The following is a 14,081-nucleotide window of genomic DNA, read 5'->3' as shown; positions in this document are numbered from 1 at the left end:
AAAATATTTTAAAACGATAACAAATTTTTCTCGTTACTTTGGGTATACCAAGATGTTAGGCCATAAAATACTCAGTGCATCTTGTTAGCTCCAAGTCATAAGTAATTCATAAGCACGCGAGGAATCACATTAAAAGTAGATGCACTTGTTAAAATTTCTACAGTACTGGAAATTGGAAATTTGTGGTGAGGTTATGGGACCAAACTACTGAGATCATCGGTCCCTAAGCTTACACACTACTTAATCTAACTTAAACTAACTTACGCTAAGGTCAACCCACACACCCATGCCCGAGGGAGGACTCGAACCTCCGACGGGGGGTGCCGCGCCGGCCGTGACAAGGCGCCCTTAGACCGCGCGGCTAAAATACTGCTAATGACATAGAAGAGATGTTCTGCAGAGCGATAGTTTTTTGGGTACATACGGTTTGCTGGAAGACTGGTCTGATGCAGCAGCCGACTGCAGTGTAACCTGTGCAAGCCTCCTCATTTCGAATAATTATTGCAGCCTACATTCCTCCCCCCCCCCCCCCCACACACACACACACATACTTCCCTGCATTACCAAACTGACTAGTCCTTGATGGCCCGCGATGTGTTCTATGAAGTGAACCCTTGTTTTAGTCAGGTTGAACAATAAATGTTCTTTTTCCCAGTTCGATTCATTACTCCCCCCCCCCAAATGGTTCAAATGGCTCTGAGCACTGTGGTACTTAACTGCTGAGGTCATCAGTCCTCTAGAACTTAGAACTACTTAAACCTAACTAACCTAAGGACATCACACACATCCATGCTGAGGCAGGATTCGAACCTGCGACCGTAGCGGTCGCACGGTCCCAGACTGTAACGCTTAGAACCGCTCGGCCACTCCGGCCGCCCCCCCCCCCCCTCCCCTAGTTTCGTCATACTTTGACCTAGTCTTCAGCATTCTTCTGTAGCACATGTCAGAAGCTTATATTCCCTTCTTGTCTGAACTGTTTACAGTCCTTGTACGGATGGTACAAGGCGACACTTCAGGCAAATACTTTCAGAAAAGACTTACTAATGCATAAACCTACATTCGATGCTACCAAATTTCTCTTTTCATAATCTTTTTCTTGCCACTGACAGTCTGGTTTTATATCCTATTATATACACTCTACTCGTCACTTATTCTGCTCCGCAAATAACGAAACTCATCTATTGTTAGTTTTTCATTTACTAATCTAATCCCCTCAAATCATCTGATAGGATTCTATTGCACCGCGTTCATCTTGTCTTACCTTTCTTAATGTTCATCTGTTTAACCTATTTTCAAGACACTAGGCCACTAGGCCTAAATGTATCAGGCCTCTGTCTGATCATTAAGGGTTCCTCATGAAGCACAAGAGGTCAATCTGCACTCCAGTGGCGACAGTTTTGGAAATTAACATATCCGTGTAAATGGAACCAAGCATCGTCTCGAAACGGAATGAGGTAAGTATCCATGTGACCGTCATGCAATTATTTTAAAACCCATTCGCAAAACTTAACCTTGAGCGCAGGATCAGCAGGTCGAAGTGCTTGTACTACTGATACTTTTAGGACCTTAGCCCAAACAGCTTGGCACCTCTTTTTACTGAGGTGTACGATATTTGTGTTTGCTGCGAAAGACCTGTAAGGGACTTTTTAGGGGAATTTTCCAGGCGGTGTGCAATGTCATAGAGACAAGCGTCAGAGAGCACTGTTCGTCGTCGTTTACGCCTCTTGTCTTTCACACTTCCCGTTTCACGAAATTTATTCACTAATTTGTGAACTGCATCACGACTCGGAACTCGAACACCTTTAAACTTCTGTTCAAACAATCTCAGAAAAGTTCGAGCAGACTATGTACGCGCATACGAATAGTATAAACACACGTTGCGTAATTGAATAATTCACTCTTGCCATTGTGGCGTTCGCAAACTTCACTGATACACTCGTGATGCCTGTTTCACTGCTAAGAGTGTCACTGGCCGACAAGGCGCGTATGTCTGTATGGCCTTCAGGCTGTTGTTGTTGTGGTCTTTAGTCCAGAGACTGGTTTGATGCAGCTCCCCATGCTACTCCATCCTGTGCAAGCTTCTTCATCTCCGAGTAACTACTGTAACCTACATCTTTCTGAATCTGCTTAGTGTATATATCTCCTGGTCTACCTCTACGATTTTTACCCTCCACGATTCCTTCCAGTACGAAATTGGTGATCCCTTGATGCCTCAGAACGTGTCCTAGCAAGCGGTCCAATCTTTTAGTCAGGTTGTGCCACAATTTCCTCTTCTCCCCAATTCTGTTCAGTACTTCCTCATTAGTTGAGTGGTCTACCCATTTAATCTTCAGCATTCTTCTGTAGCACCGCATTTCGAAAGCTTTTGTTCTCTTCTTGTTTAAACTGGTTATTGTCCTTGTTTCACTTCCATACATCCCTACACTCCATACAAATACTTTCAGAAACTATACTCGATGTTAACAAATTTTTCTTTTTCAGAAACGCTTTCCTTGCCGTAGCCAGTCTACATTTTATGTCCTCTCTACTTCGACCATCATCAGTTATTTTGCTCCCCAAATAGCAAAACTCATCTACTACTTTGTCTCATTTCCTAATCTAATTCCCTCAGCATCACCTGACTTCATTCCGGTACATTCCATTATCCGCGTTTTGCTTTTGTTGATGTTCATCTTATATCCTCCTTTCAAGACACTGTTCGTTCCATTCATCTGCTCTTCCGGGTCCTTTGCTGTCTCTGACAAGATTACAATGTCATCAGGAAACCTCAAAGTTTTTGTTTCTTCTCCATGGATTTTAATTCCCACTCGAAATTTTTTTTTGTTTCCTTTACCGTTAGCTCAATATACAGATTGAGAAAAACATCGAGGATAGAGTACAACCCTGTCTCTCTCCCTTCTCAACCACTACTTCCCTTTAATGCCCCTGTACTCTTATACCTGCCATATGGTTTCTGTACAAATTTTAAATAGCCTTTCGCTCCTTGTATTTTACCCCTGCCATCTTCAGAATTTGAAAGAGAGTATTCCAGTCAACGTTGCCAAAAGCTTTCTCCAAGCCTACAAATGCTAGAAACGTAGGTTTGCCCTTCCGTAATCTATCTTGTACGAAAACTCGTAGGGTCAATATTGCCTCGCGTGTTCCAACATTTCTACGGAATCCAAACCGATCTTCCCCGAGGTCGGCTTCTACCAGTTTTTCGTCTGTAAAGAATTCGTGTTAGTATTTTGCAGCTGTGACTTATTAAACTGATAGTTCGGTAATGTTCACATCTGTGAGCACGTGCTTTGTTTGGGATTGGAATTATTGTGTTCTTCTCGAAGTCTGAGTGTATTTCGCCTGTCCCATACATCTTGCTCACCAGATGGTAGAGTTTTGTCATGGCTGGGTCTCCCAAGAGTATCAGTAGTTCTGATGGAATATTGTCTATTTCCGCGGCCTTTTTTCGACTAACGCCCACAAAAAAAGCAGCGGGGGGCATAGTGCGGTCCCACGGGACCCATTCGAACGGCAGGCGCGGTTTACGTTGCCGGCCTGTAATACCGCCGCTCATCAGGTAAATGGAACACCCTCCTTTGCCGATCTGAGCACAATGAAAACACGGATACGAGCAGCGCTTTTTTCTAAAAAGAAAAAAAAGTTGGAAGGTACTCCGACATTCGGTATAATGGAGCGAAAATTACTTATCAACTGAAGCATGGGATACCACCCGTCTGCTTTTAGCCATGACGTCATCAACAGGTCGAACTAAAAAAAAAAAAAAAAAAAAAAAAAAAGAGGTGTCGGAGTCTTCAGTTGACTTTACTATTGCCAAGTTTTTTGTTTGAAACGAACAACCAGTCATTTTTCTCACCTCACAAAATGCTATTTCTAGTTCCAAACTCTAGCATTCTGGGCGATCATTTATTTTTCTACCATGCACACGTTCGTTCACTGCATTTCACACATAGGTTCAGTGCTCAGGTTTACAGCTTCACTTTCGTCATCCACTCATGTTGAACTTCCTGGCTTTTCACTCGGACACGAATTAAGGCAGTTTTTGGTTTTTAGATGCAAGAGAACAAGAAAACAATGGTTCGTTAGTTTTCTGCTCATCTCTCAACTCCAACTTACAAGTAGCAACGAAAGACAGGACACACTGGAAAACATCGCACAACCGATAAGAACGGAACAGCAAAACGGCACAACAAAACAAAGATGGCAATGGATCACGAAGGATCATGGTAGCTAGAGAGCCTGTATACAGAGAGAGAGTGGCCATAGGTGAAGTTGCCCGTGATCGGTTGATTAGCTTTGGCGCCATTTTTCTGCCAAACGTCTCATGCGCTTCCTATGTTAGCCGTGCTTTTGAGTTGAACTGAAGTTCAGAGGACTTCTGGAAACGATTAAAAGATATTTGAATTATTGAGAGACTTGTTACGCGTTGTGCATGCATGTTCGAGTTAGTTGTATGTCGTTTTTAGCACGTAATTAGCGTTTGCGATCTTAAATACGAGTTGAAATAATGAAGCGTTTTGTGGTGAAGTCGTTAGGCCTACATGTTTGACGTAAACACTTATGGAAAAGGCCATGTGGCTAGCAAATTATTTAAGAGACAAGAAGAGAGAGATGACCAAAATTCCAGGCCATCCTTAAGATATTCAATGCATCGATTGGTTGCAGGCTGCTACTCATTACTAATATATTAAACTTGAAACTTGACGTTTCATATTTGTGAGAAACAGAGGTTCCAAATATCTTCTGTACTAGAAACAAGAATATTTTGAATTTGGTAATCTTTGGCAAAATTTGTAACTTCTTGTTGCAGTCTGAAGTGCCCAGTCAGGAAGGAATGAGTAACTCTTGTAATAAAGTTCAGGTACAACTTTCTTAATGGTATATATTATCCGAAATATTTATTTAGTTACGCCAATAAAAATGTTTGGTTCTTTACTTTGCTCAGAGAACTCTCATTTTAAGGTGTCAGTTTTTTAAAATATTTTTAGTCACGCAAAACAAGTAGGACTATTACAATTTACTGCATTTTTAAGCTCTTATTTCTTTAACAGTTCGTGCACACTGGTAGTATCACAAGCTTTTCTGAATCTGACAATTGCTGGAAAAGGAAAGTTCTTGTAATTGTTGTGCCATGCTCATTCGACTTTATAGCGTCAAACTTTATTTCGTTCCGAATCAGAACACTAGGCATTATTTTGGTTTCAGTATTATTGCCTGACTGCTGACGCAGGCAAGTTGTAAGCACGTTTTCCGCAGTTGTCTTGGTTGCTCAAACATTATTCGTAGTAAATAATTGTAGGTACTCTTGAAGACAGTTTTTAATAGGCCTACTTACTGTGGGGTAGAAGGGATACGGTACTTTTCTTGTTACATTTGGTCGTTATTACAGTATCCTACATTTAACATTATCTGATTTTTGTAATCTTTTTCGTTTGTTATCTACGAGAGGTATTACGTATGTATGAATGAAAGTCGTAAGCAGTTGTTTACTTGTGACATGCAAAAAGTTTGAAGACGTGGCAAGAAGTACTAATACGTCTCACGCTTTTTGCATGTCACAAGTAAACAACTGCTTACGACTTTCATTCATCCGACAGGTACGTTAAATCTTTAGCGTTATGCACTTCCGATGCAAAGCAAATGCTAAACACTATAATTTTTTTATTTACGTTACTTTCATTACAATATATCTAGTAAACGAACTTTGAAGGAGATAAATGAAAGTGACGAATAATTTTTACAGCCACTGTATCAAATTTTCCTGTGCTGTACGTAGTAGGCCACTATGAGTATATTATAGCTGTAAAGAAAGGCATTTAACGAATGATTGCGCCATATTGTCTTGTGCTTTTGATTCGGTGAGTGTGTACTCCACTACTGACCATTCGAAAGTTCCGCCCGCAGTTTGGCAGAAAAATGGCCGCCGTATCGTCCGGTTGGCCACTCTCTAGCTATACAGGCTCTCTAATGGTAGCTATAGAGTAGAAATATCTCTGGAGTGAGCGTCCTGCGCATGATGTCAACATTAAACTGGAATTGTCACGTGATCTAGGGACGACGTCGATTGTTTAACGCCAATTCGCGTCCGCCATCAGGTGACGCCACGTCTCGTCACAAAACACCAAAACGTTCTACAATACCTTTCGAATGGAGGCATTCGCACAGGTCGTCAACGGAACGTCACGTCATTTCACAGTACATCAAGGTTTCTCGGGAAGAAAATTTTGACCTTTGTTTTAGTGACAAATTGGAGATGTTCCATGAAGACTGGGATATTTTTTCCACTTTCTTACACAACCGAGGTCGTATATCTGAAGGCGAAAAGTTATTTAGGTTTTACGATAACACAAAGTCGCTGACGCCTACAATGTATATGTATAAGAACATAAGTAGACGAAGCAAATTCCACCATATGACATTTTAAGCAAAAAAGTCAGCTTTAATGAAGGAGTCAAATACAGTTGTTTATGACGTTATTAATTACGTAAGAAAAAACATAATGGATAAGTTTAACAGGCCTCATTAATTCGTTTGAAGCTTTCTTTGATGTGTATGAATGTACATATTTTCCCTAGCAAATAATTGTCGATGTTTTGAAACGTTGTCTCACTTCTCAGTAATTTACCAAACATAATTGATCAACAACATAGGTTATAAAGTTTGCTTCGGCCATTGACAAATTTTGTCGTTGTTAGCTCCTCAGTTCTGATAACATTTTGTGCATATCAGGGATGGTGACTCAAAACCCCAATTTCGCAGTTCAGTACTGTGTTAAGCGACTTGACGAGATGTGACATGAAAGACATTGTAAATACATGCTGACGTGAAGCTTCTGTGTCGTCATGCTCAGTCATTTTGTTCCTCAAAGCTAAGAGCCCAATTTATTTCAAATATCAGACGTAAACTGCTGTGGTGCCTGCAAAACGTCTATACTAAATCCACAGCACTTACGAAGGGAATTTGTATTTACTAGCGATATGACAACATTCAAAATTTATAGGATAAATGTCGGACAAATCTACGGCGTCCCGAGATCACTTGACCATTGTGGCAACGTATGTTGACAACACAAAATCAATTCTGCGCTTCTGAATGCTCACTCCAGAGATATTTCTACTCTATGATGGTTGCGGGACCATAGAGACATCTATCGGTAGCTCGGCGTTTGAGCGTACGCATATCCGTTTAGCACTACCATCGCCCACTATTAGCGGACGAGGGCTTGTGCTTGTCGAACTGGCTGCCAGCCAGATTCAATTATGGAGAACGCTTGCCGCAGCTTCGAAATGCTTGAAACAGTCGATGATATCGCTTTTCCCACCAAAAACTGCACTGGTATCGTTCGTACTGCAATTACCAACACGACAAAATGAAATAACAAATTTACGTCCGTGAAATAAATCTTTGGCACTCTTCCAAGTTCTCAACATCTAAAAAAAATTACTTTGTCGACGAAAAAGTTTAGGGGTACGCATCCCCCAGCGTTCTCCCAGAAAAACAGCACTGGATACGAGTATCCGCCGCCGACGTTTGTCGACCAATCAGCGTGAGGAAGCGACAGTGCGTAAATTGAGCAAAGTGGAGGAAGATGAGACTCCACGTGTAGGGACGTCCTGGAAGGTACGAGCGAGCGAGAGGAAGCGCGGCTTCCCGCAGTACGCAAGCGGCGAGGCCAGGAAGCGGAAGGCGCTCGGAGAGGGAAGGAAGCGGCCGCTTCGAGACCGGCGCGTGCTGCCGCGGCGACATTCGAGTGGCGGCGGCTGCAGAACAGGGAGCTGACGAGGCCGAAGCCAGAGGAGCGGCGGCGAGAGGCGGGCAGAGGAGAGAAGAGAGAGAGAGAGGGAGGGAGGGAGATAAGCAGGTAGCAGCAGCAGCAGCTGGCCGGAGCGCGCACCTGCAGGCCAGGTACAGCGGCGCCACGCAGCCAGCCATGTGGCCGCCCGGCGAGCAGCAGCAGCACGCAGTCATGGCCGCGCCGCCGGACGGCGAGGGCCTCGTCGCCACCGCCAGCGTCAACGCCGTCGACGAGCTGACGGACCGCGTGCTGCCGCTGGCTCTGGCCCGGAAGCTCAGGTAAAGTGGCCCGACACCCGTCCATCTGTCTACGGCACCTGCGTCGCCAGAGCAGCTACAAGTGTCTGCAAGGAGTCTGCTTCCGCTGTACGATAACAGCTCCGCACTTTGCGCCCTGCTGCGCTGTCAAGACTCCACGCTCTGAGACTTCCTTTGCGTTTCCAGCGATACACTGTGTGGTCTAGTAAATCAAAAAACGGTGGCCTATTTATCGTAGCACTATCTTACGGATCACGTCAAGCAGTAGGACACACTGATTGACAGCGTGTAGTGCAGTATGCGACATACCTGATTCCTTTGACCAGAGACGTCATCATCGGCACCTTTATATTTTTTTAGTGAAATTTGTGTTAACAGGCTGACATACTGGGTGTCTCTCGTACGGGTCGTCGGCAGATATTAGCAGTTTCACCGGAGTATGAATTAAAAAACGACTTTTGTTCTTACTTTAAGAATTCTACGCAATATTGAGAGTGGTAGTGATGTTCAGTCCCAATGGGGCACTGTTAAGTGGGGCGTTCCCAAAGGATCGGTGCTGGGGCCACTGCTGTTTCTTATTTATATAAATGATATGCCTTCTAGTATTACAGGTGATTCAAAAATATTTGTTTGCTGATCACACCAGCTTGGTAGTGAAGGATCTTGTGTGTAATATTGAGACAGTATCAAATAATGTAGTTCATGAAATAAGTTCGTGGCTTGTGGAATAATTTTTTAATGCTAAATCACAGTAAGACTCAGTTTTTACAGTTTCTAACTCGAAGTTCAACAAGAACCGATATTTTGATCAGACAGAATAGGGCATATTACAAGCGAGACGGAACAGTTTAAGTTCCTAGGCGTTCGGATAGATAGTAAACTGTTGTGGAAAGCCCATGTTCAGGCTCTTGTTCAGAAACTAAATGCTGCTTCATTTACCATTAGAACAGTATCTGAAATAAGTGACAGTTCAACACGAAAAGTAGTATACTTCGCATATTTTCATACGCTTATGTCGTATGGTATTATTTTTTGGGGTAATTTTTCAGATTCAAAAAGGGTATTTTTGGCTCAAAAACGGGCTGTTCGAGCTATATGTGGTGTAAGTTCGAGAACCTTTTGTCGACCCCTATTCAATAGTCTGGGAATTCTGACATTGCCCTGACAGTATATATTTTCATAGTGTCGTTTGTTGTTAGCAATGTTAGCTTATTCCCAAGAGTTAGCAGCTTTCACTCAGTTAATACTAGGCAGAAATCAAATCTGCATGTGCAATGCACTTCCTTGACTCTTGTGCAGAAAGGAGTGCAGTATTCTGCTGCATCCATTTCCAATAAGCTACCATCTTAACTCAAAAATCTTAGCAGTAGTCCAAACTGAAGAGTTTCCTGATGGCTCACTCCTATTCTGTCGAGGAGCTCCTGGAAGAGCTGAAAAATTAAGCAAATTCCAGTGTTACATTCTTGATTTTCTTTATTTAAACTTACGACTTCTCACCTGAATATGTTTCTTATATTTCATTTTATCTGTTTCTACTATCGTGTTATAATTTCATGTATTGACTCGCTCCATGACCATGGAGACTTCTCCTTAATTTGGTCCCACGGAACAATAAATAAATAAGTAAATAAAACTTCAGTCACAACTTTTTGTGTTTTATTAAGTATACGATGCTTTTCGTACCGTGTGGGTCCATCATGATGAGTAATTCGTCTTAATACGTGCTTTATTTTTTTCTCTTGAACGAGGTGAAATGCTTCAGTCCGGAACCGCGTGCCTGCTACGGTCGCAGGTTCGAACCCTGCCTCGGGCATGGATGTGTGTGATGTCCTTAGGTTTTAGGTTAGTTAGGTTTAAGTAGTTCGAAGTCTTGGGGACTGATGACCTCAGATGTTAAGTCCCATAGTGCTTACAACCATTTGAGGTGAAATGCATATTCCTGTCACGAAAAAGTTTGATGTTAGGTTATGAATTTCCTAAGTCAAACACAGAAAATATGTGCGAAAGAGTGGAAAAATAAGTTGGTAAGTTCACACTGTTCATCTTTTCCACTATTTCGCATATATTTTCCGCGTTTGACTTACGAAATTCATAACCTAACATCAAAAGTGACAGGAATATGCATTCACTTCATTCAATAGAAAAAATTAAAGCATGTATTAAGACGAATTACGTTTGATGAAGAGCCCACAGGGTCCGAAACGCATCGTGTACTTAATAAAACACGAAAAGTTGTGACCGAAGTCGTTTTTTAATTCATACCTCCAGTGTATTGAATACAGTCACGTTTGAAGCTGCGAGATATGGATAGAATTAAGTTAGCAATTTAGTTTTTGCAACGTGTAATTGGTATCAGCCCAAACAAATACTGTTCGTAATGTGTTTCACGCGACGCCCAGCCATCGGCCGAACGCGTCGGTTTGCTTCCCCTTTCAAACAAAATGATTTTTAAATCGGAATTTTATTTGCCCATTCGATAAGGCGCTACCAGATTAAACGTTTTTGGAAGGTGACTGCCAACAGCCGTTAAGTAACGTATCAAATGTGTATTTGAACCAGCAGCTGTTTTTATTGTAAACCAACATTCTACTGGTTTCGGTCTTCGACCATCTTCACGGATGAAGGGTTAATGCGGTTTAAGTCACCATATTGCATTAGTGGTTACTTAAAATGTGTAGTGTATGTCATGAATGTAAATATATGACACAGCACTTCAAAACCTCTGTATACATTTAGTATTCGGGGGTTTGCTTTTAAAGCAGAGCAGTACTGCTCTGTATACATGTGGTATTCGTATATTTGCTTTTAGAGTCCTGTGTCATCTATTCACATTCGTGGCATGCACTACATATTTTAGGTAATGACTAATGCAATATGGTGGCTTAAACCACTTTAACCCTTCATCCGTGAAGATGGTCGAAGACCGAAACCGGTGGAATTTGGGTTTAAAATAAAAACAGCTGATGGTTCAAATACGCATTTGATACGCTGCCAGATTACCCTAGCTTGATACCGTTTTCTAGCACGAAGGTAGCAGTCAGCGCGCGCCAGGGCGGTGTGCTCTGTGTTCCAGTACTGGCTTTTGCTCGTATCTTACTGTCCTTGTTGATACAGAGCGGTAAAACGAATATCGCACTAGACTAATTAGGGACCGCTCTGTCGAATAGGCACGTAAAATTTCGCTTTAAAAATCATTTTGTTTGTAACGCGAAACAACCCGATGTGACAGGCAGCAATCGTTTGGGTTGTCTCCAGCTGCACAGTGAATGCAAACACGAAATTGCATATAGCTGCCGAAACAGCAGAGAAAACGCGCTTCTTAAGAGAGACACGGAATATAACGTAGTCCGAAGCCTAGCTTAGCTTCGAAGATGATTGATACTTTGTTTATCAGTTGATAAAGCCATCCAATGTGTCAGGGTAGCTTTAATTGATCTCATCTTTAAATCCAGATTATGCCGGTGCAGATTATGCGTGCGAAGTTCAGCGATTTTCGAAGCAAACGAAAGCAGAAGTCCTTTATTACGATTAGAATGAATATTTTCGCTTGTTGTTGTTGTGGTCTTCAGTCCTGAGACTGGTTTGATGCAGCTCTCCATGCTACTTTATCCTGTGAAAGCTTTTTCATCTCCCAGTACCTACTGCAGCCTACTCCTTCTGAATCTGCTTAGTGTATTCATCTCTTGGTCTCCATGATTTTTACCCTCCACGCTGCCCTCCAATACTAAATTGGTGATCCCTCGATGTCTCAGAACATGTCCTACCAACCGACCCCTTCTTCCAGTCAAGTTGTGCCACAAGCTCCTCTTCTCCCCAATTCTATTCAATACCTCCGCATTAGTTATGTGATCAACCCACCTAATCTTCAGCATTCTTCTGTAGCACCACATTTCGAAAGCTTCTATTCTCTTCTTGTCTAAGCTATTTATCGTCCACGTTTCACTTCCATACATGGCTACACTCCATACAAATACTTTCAGAAACTACTTCCTGACATTTAAATCTATACTCGAAGTTAACAAATTTTTCTGCTTCAGAAACGCTTTCCTTGCCATTGCCAGTCTACATTTTATATCCTCTCTACTTCAACCATCATCAGTTATTTTGCTCCCCAAATCGCAAAACTCCTTTACTACTTTAAGTGTCTCATTTCCTAATCTAATTCCCTCAGCATCACCCGATTTAATTCGACTACATTTTCGCTTAGAATACTCTATTATACATGCAATTCATGGTTTATCCAGGGGTTCCCAACAAAATTTTCTCGAGGACCCCCTCATCGAGCATGATTGGTACCTTGTCATATCACAGTATCACGTACCTAAAAAAGCCAAATTAAGAGTCTTTTTATACGTTTTCTATTTTTAGAAAAAACATTGACATTCATTATTGAAGAAATATTGAGCTTAAAACTTTTTCAATTTAGCCATCATTGTTGTTGTTAAATTTTTGATTATTGTTCTAAATCTTTGTCTGCAAATCTGGGTGTTTAGTGTAACAAACGCCTTAAAAAAATAGTGTGCTTGTGTCAGTTGGCTCTAGGAAGATGCCAGACGCAGGAGTTAGCGTTTGCTAAAGCTCTGCTCATGTAGGAAGCGGCCAAAACATAATAATCTGTTATCATAAGAAATATATTTAATATATTTTTTATTCTAATAGCATCTTGCGGACCCCTCTGGCATAGCTCGCAGACCCCTGGGGGTCCGCGGACCACCTGTTGGGAACCATTGGTTTATCGCGCTCACCGCGGTGTATAAATTCGTTCTTCTGCTATAACAGCGCTGAGGACAAGATTCGTCTGGTTATATATTTTGACCTTCCGGAAAATGAGAACCATCGTCAGGAAAAAAACAAAAAAAAAAACTGAACGAAAAACGTAAAAACAAAAAATTGGACAACCTGTGCTCTCAGCTTGCGTAAGTAATGCAGTAAGTAGTCTTTCAAATGTGACGTATACCGTCACTAGATAGCAGATTCCTGTACTGATAAGTCTCTTTTAGATTACTGTCTCGGTTGTGCATTAACGCGGATAATCGGCAATTTGTAGAATGAATAAAAACGCAACGCAGTCAGACACCAATTTTTATGTTTTGATTTTTATTATTATTAAGGTGCCTTTTCATGTCACAATATCTACCATCCTGCGCATCCTCATTGTGTGCTTTCTTCGTGAGCACTCCATTTGAGCTTAACACATTCGCTGTGCACGAACCTTATTTATTTTTATTGTGCACGAGCATTAAATGATTACCTTCTCCCAGAAAACCCCTATTTTCTCCCAGTATCGATGCCCTCAAAAATCCACATATTCTCGCGAGGATGCCGATATTTTGATAATTAAAATACTCGTGGTTGTATGGCGTCGTACTCTCGCCGGCGTGGTTACCCAGTGTTAAACGTTGTGAGACAGCGTTACCGGTCAGAACGGAAGCGCCGTATCTGTTCAGTACTTCCCACTGCTGTGTGTACTGTTAATCCTGGCGTGCACTACTTCCCACCGATGTGTGTGTGTGTGTGTGTGTGTGTGTGTGTGTGTGTGTGTGTGTGTGTGCGCGCGCGCGCTGTTAATCGCTTTCTGCGTACTTACCACTCGTCCACCCTGTTCGCAAATGGCTGACATGTGGCGCGTGCGATTTCGGCGACGCGATAACTGCTCCGCAAGGTCGGCCAAACTGGCGACTCGCTCTCCGCCAATTAACGAGCTGTGTGTGTAGTGTGCGGCCTGATGTTGCCCGCTGTTCCCGCTCTGGGGCGGGCCCGTATAGCGCGACTGGTGCCAAACATCAGCGGCTTGCGCCTCTTCCGGTATGGCAAAGCGCTTCGCGAACTTTAGTCTGCCGCCTTCGTCTTTGCTTGGAGAAAGATATTCTTTGCACGCCGAATAACTGTGCGGTCATCGTCGCCTGTAACGTTGCTCTGCAGTACGCACTTGGCCCGAAATTTTCCACTGACTGGCAATTAGTGTTTCCACGAGCAGTGTGTTGGACGCGAAGTTAATGAATGTGTCGCGTCTGTGGAAATGCCACTAATTA

General features: G+C 42.4%; 1 protein-coding gene across 7 annotated transcripts in view; it reads left to right on the top strand.

Moving 5' to 3' along the window:
• The window catches only part of LOC124593756 (NAD kinase-like), a 907,239-nt gene that overhangs the window by 750,014 nt on the left and 143,144 nt on the right, over positions 1-14,081 (top strand). The window contains exon 1 of one of the 7 annotated variants that reach the window (XM_047132096.1): positions 7,979-8,070. The exons of 5 other annotated variants lie outside the window; for them this stretch is intronic. Coding sequence is in view for 1 of the 2 variants with exons in the window: in XM_047132095.1 (XP_046988051.1) it covers positions 13,775-13,854 (80 nt within the window). In the remaining variant the exon portion in view is untranslated. Of the gene's footprint in view, positions 1-7,978; positions 8,071-13,753; positions 13,855-14,081 lie in introns of those variants that run through there. One more of the 7 variants, XM_047132095.1, reaches the window with a different exon arrangement.

Source organism: Schistocerca americana, chromosome 2 (genome assembly GCF_021461395.2).
Source record: "Schistocerca americana isolate TAMUIC-IGC-003095 chromosome 2, iqSchAmer2.1, whole genome shotgun sequence".
In the NCBI taxonomy this organism is placed as follows: domain Eukaryota; kingdom Metazoa; phylum Arthropoda; class Insecta; order Orthoptera; family Acrididae; genus Schistocerca; species Schistocerca americana.
This window is presented reverse-complemented; position numbering and strand designations above follow the sequence as displayed.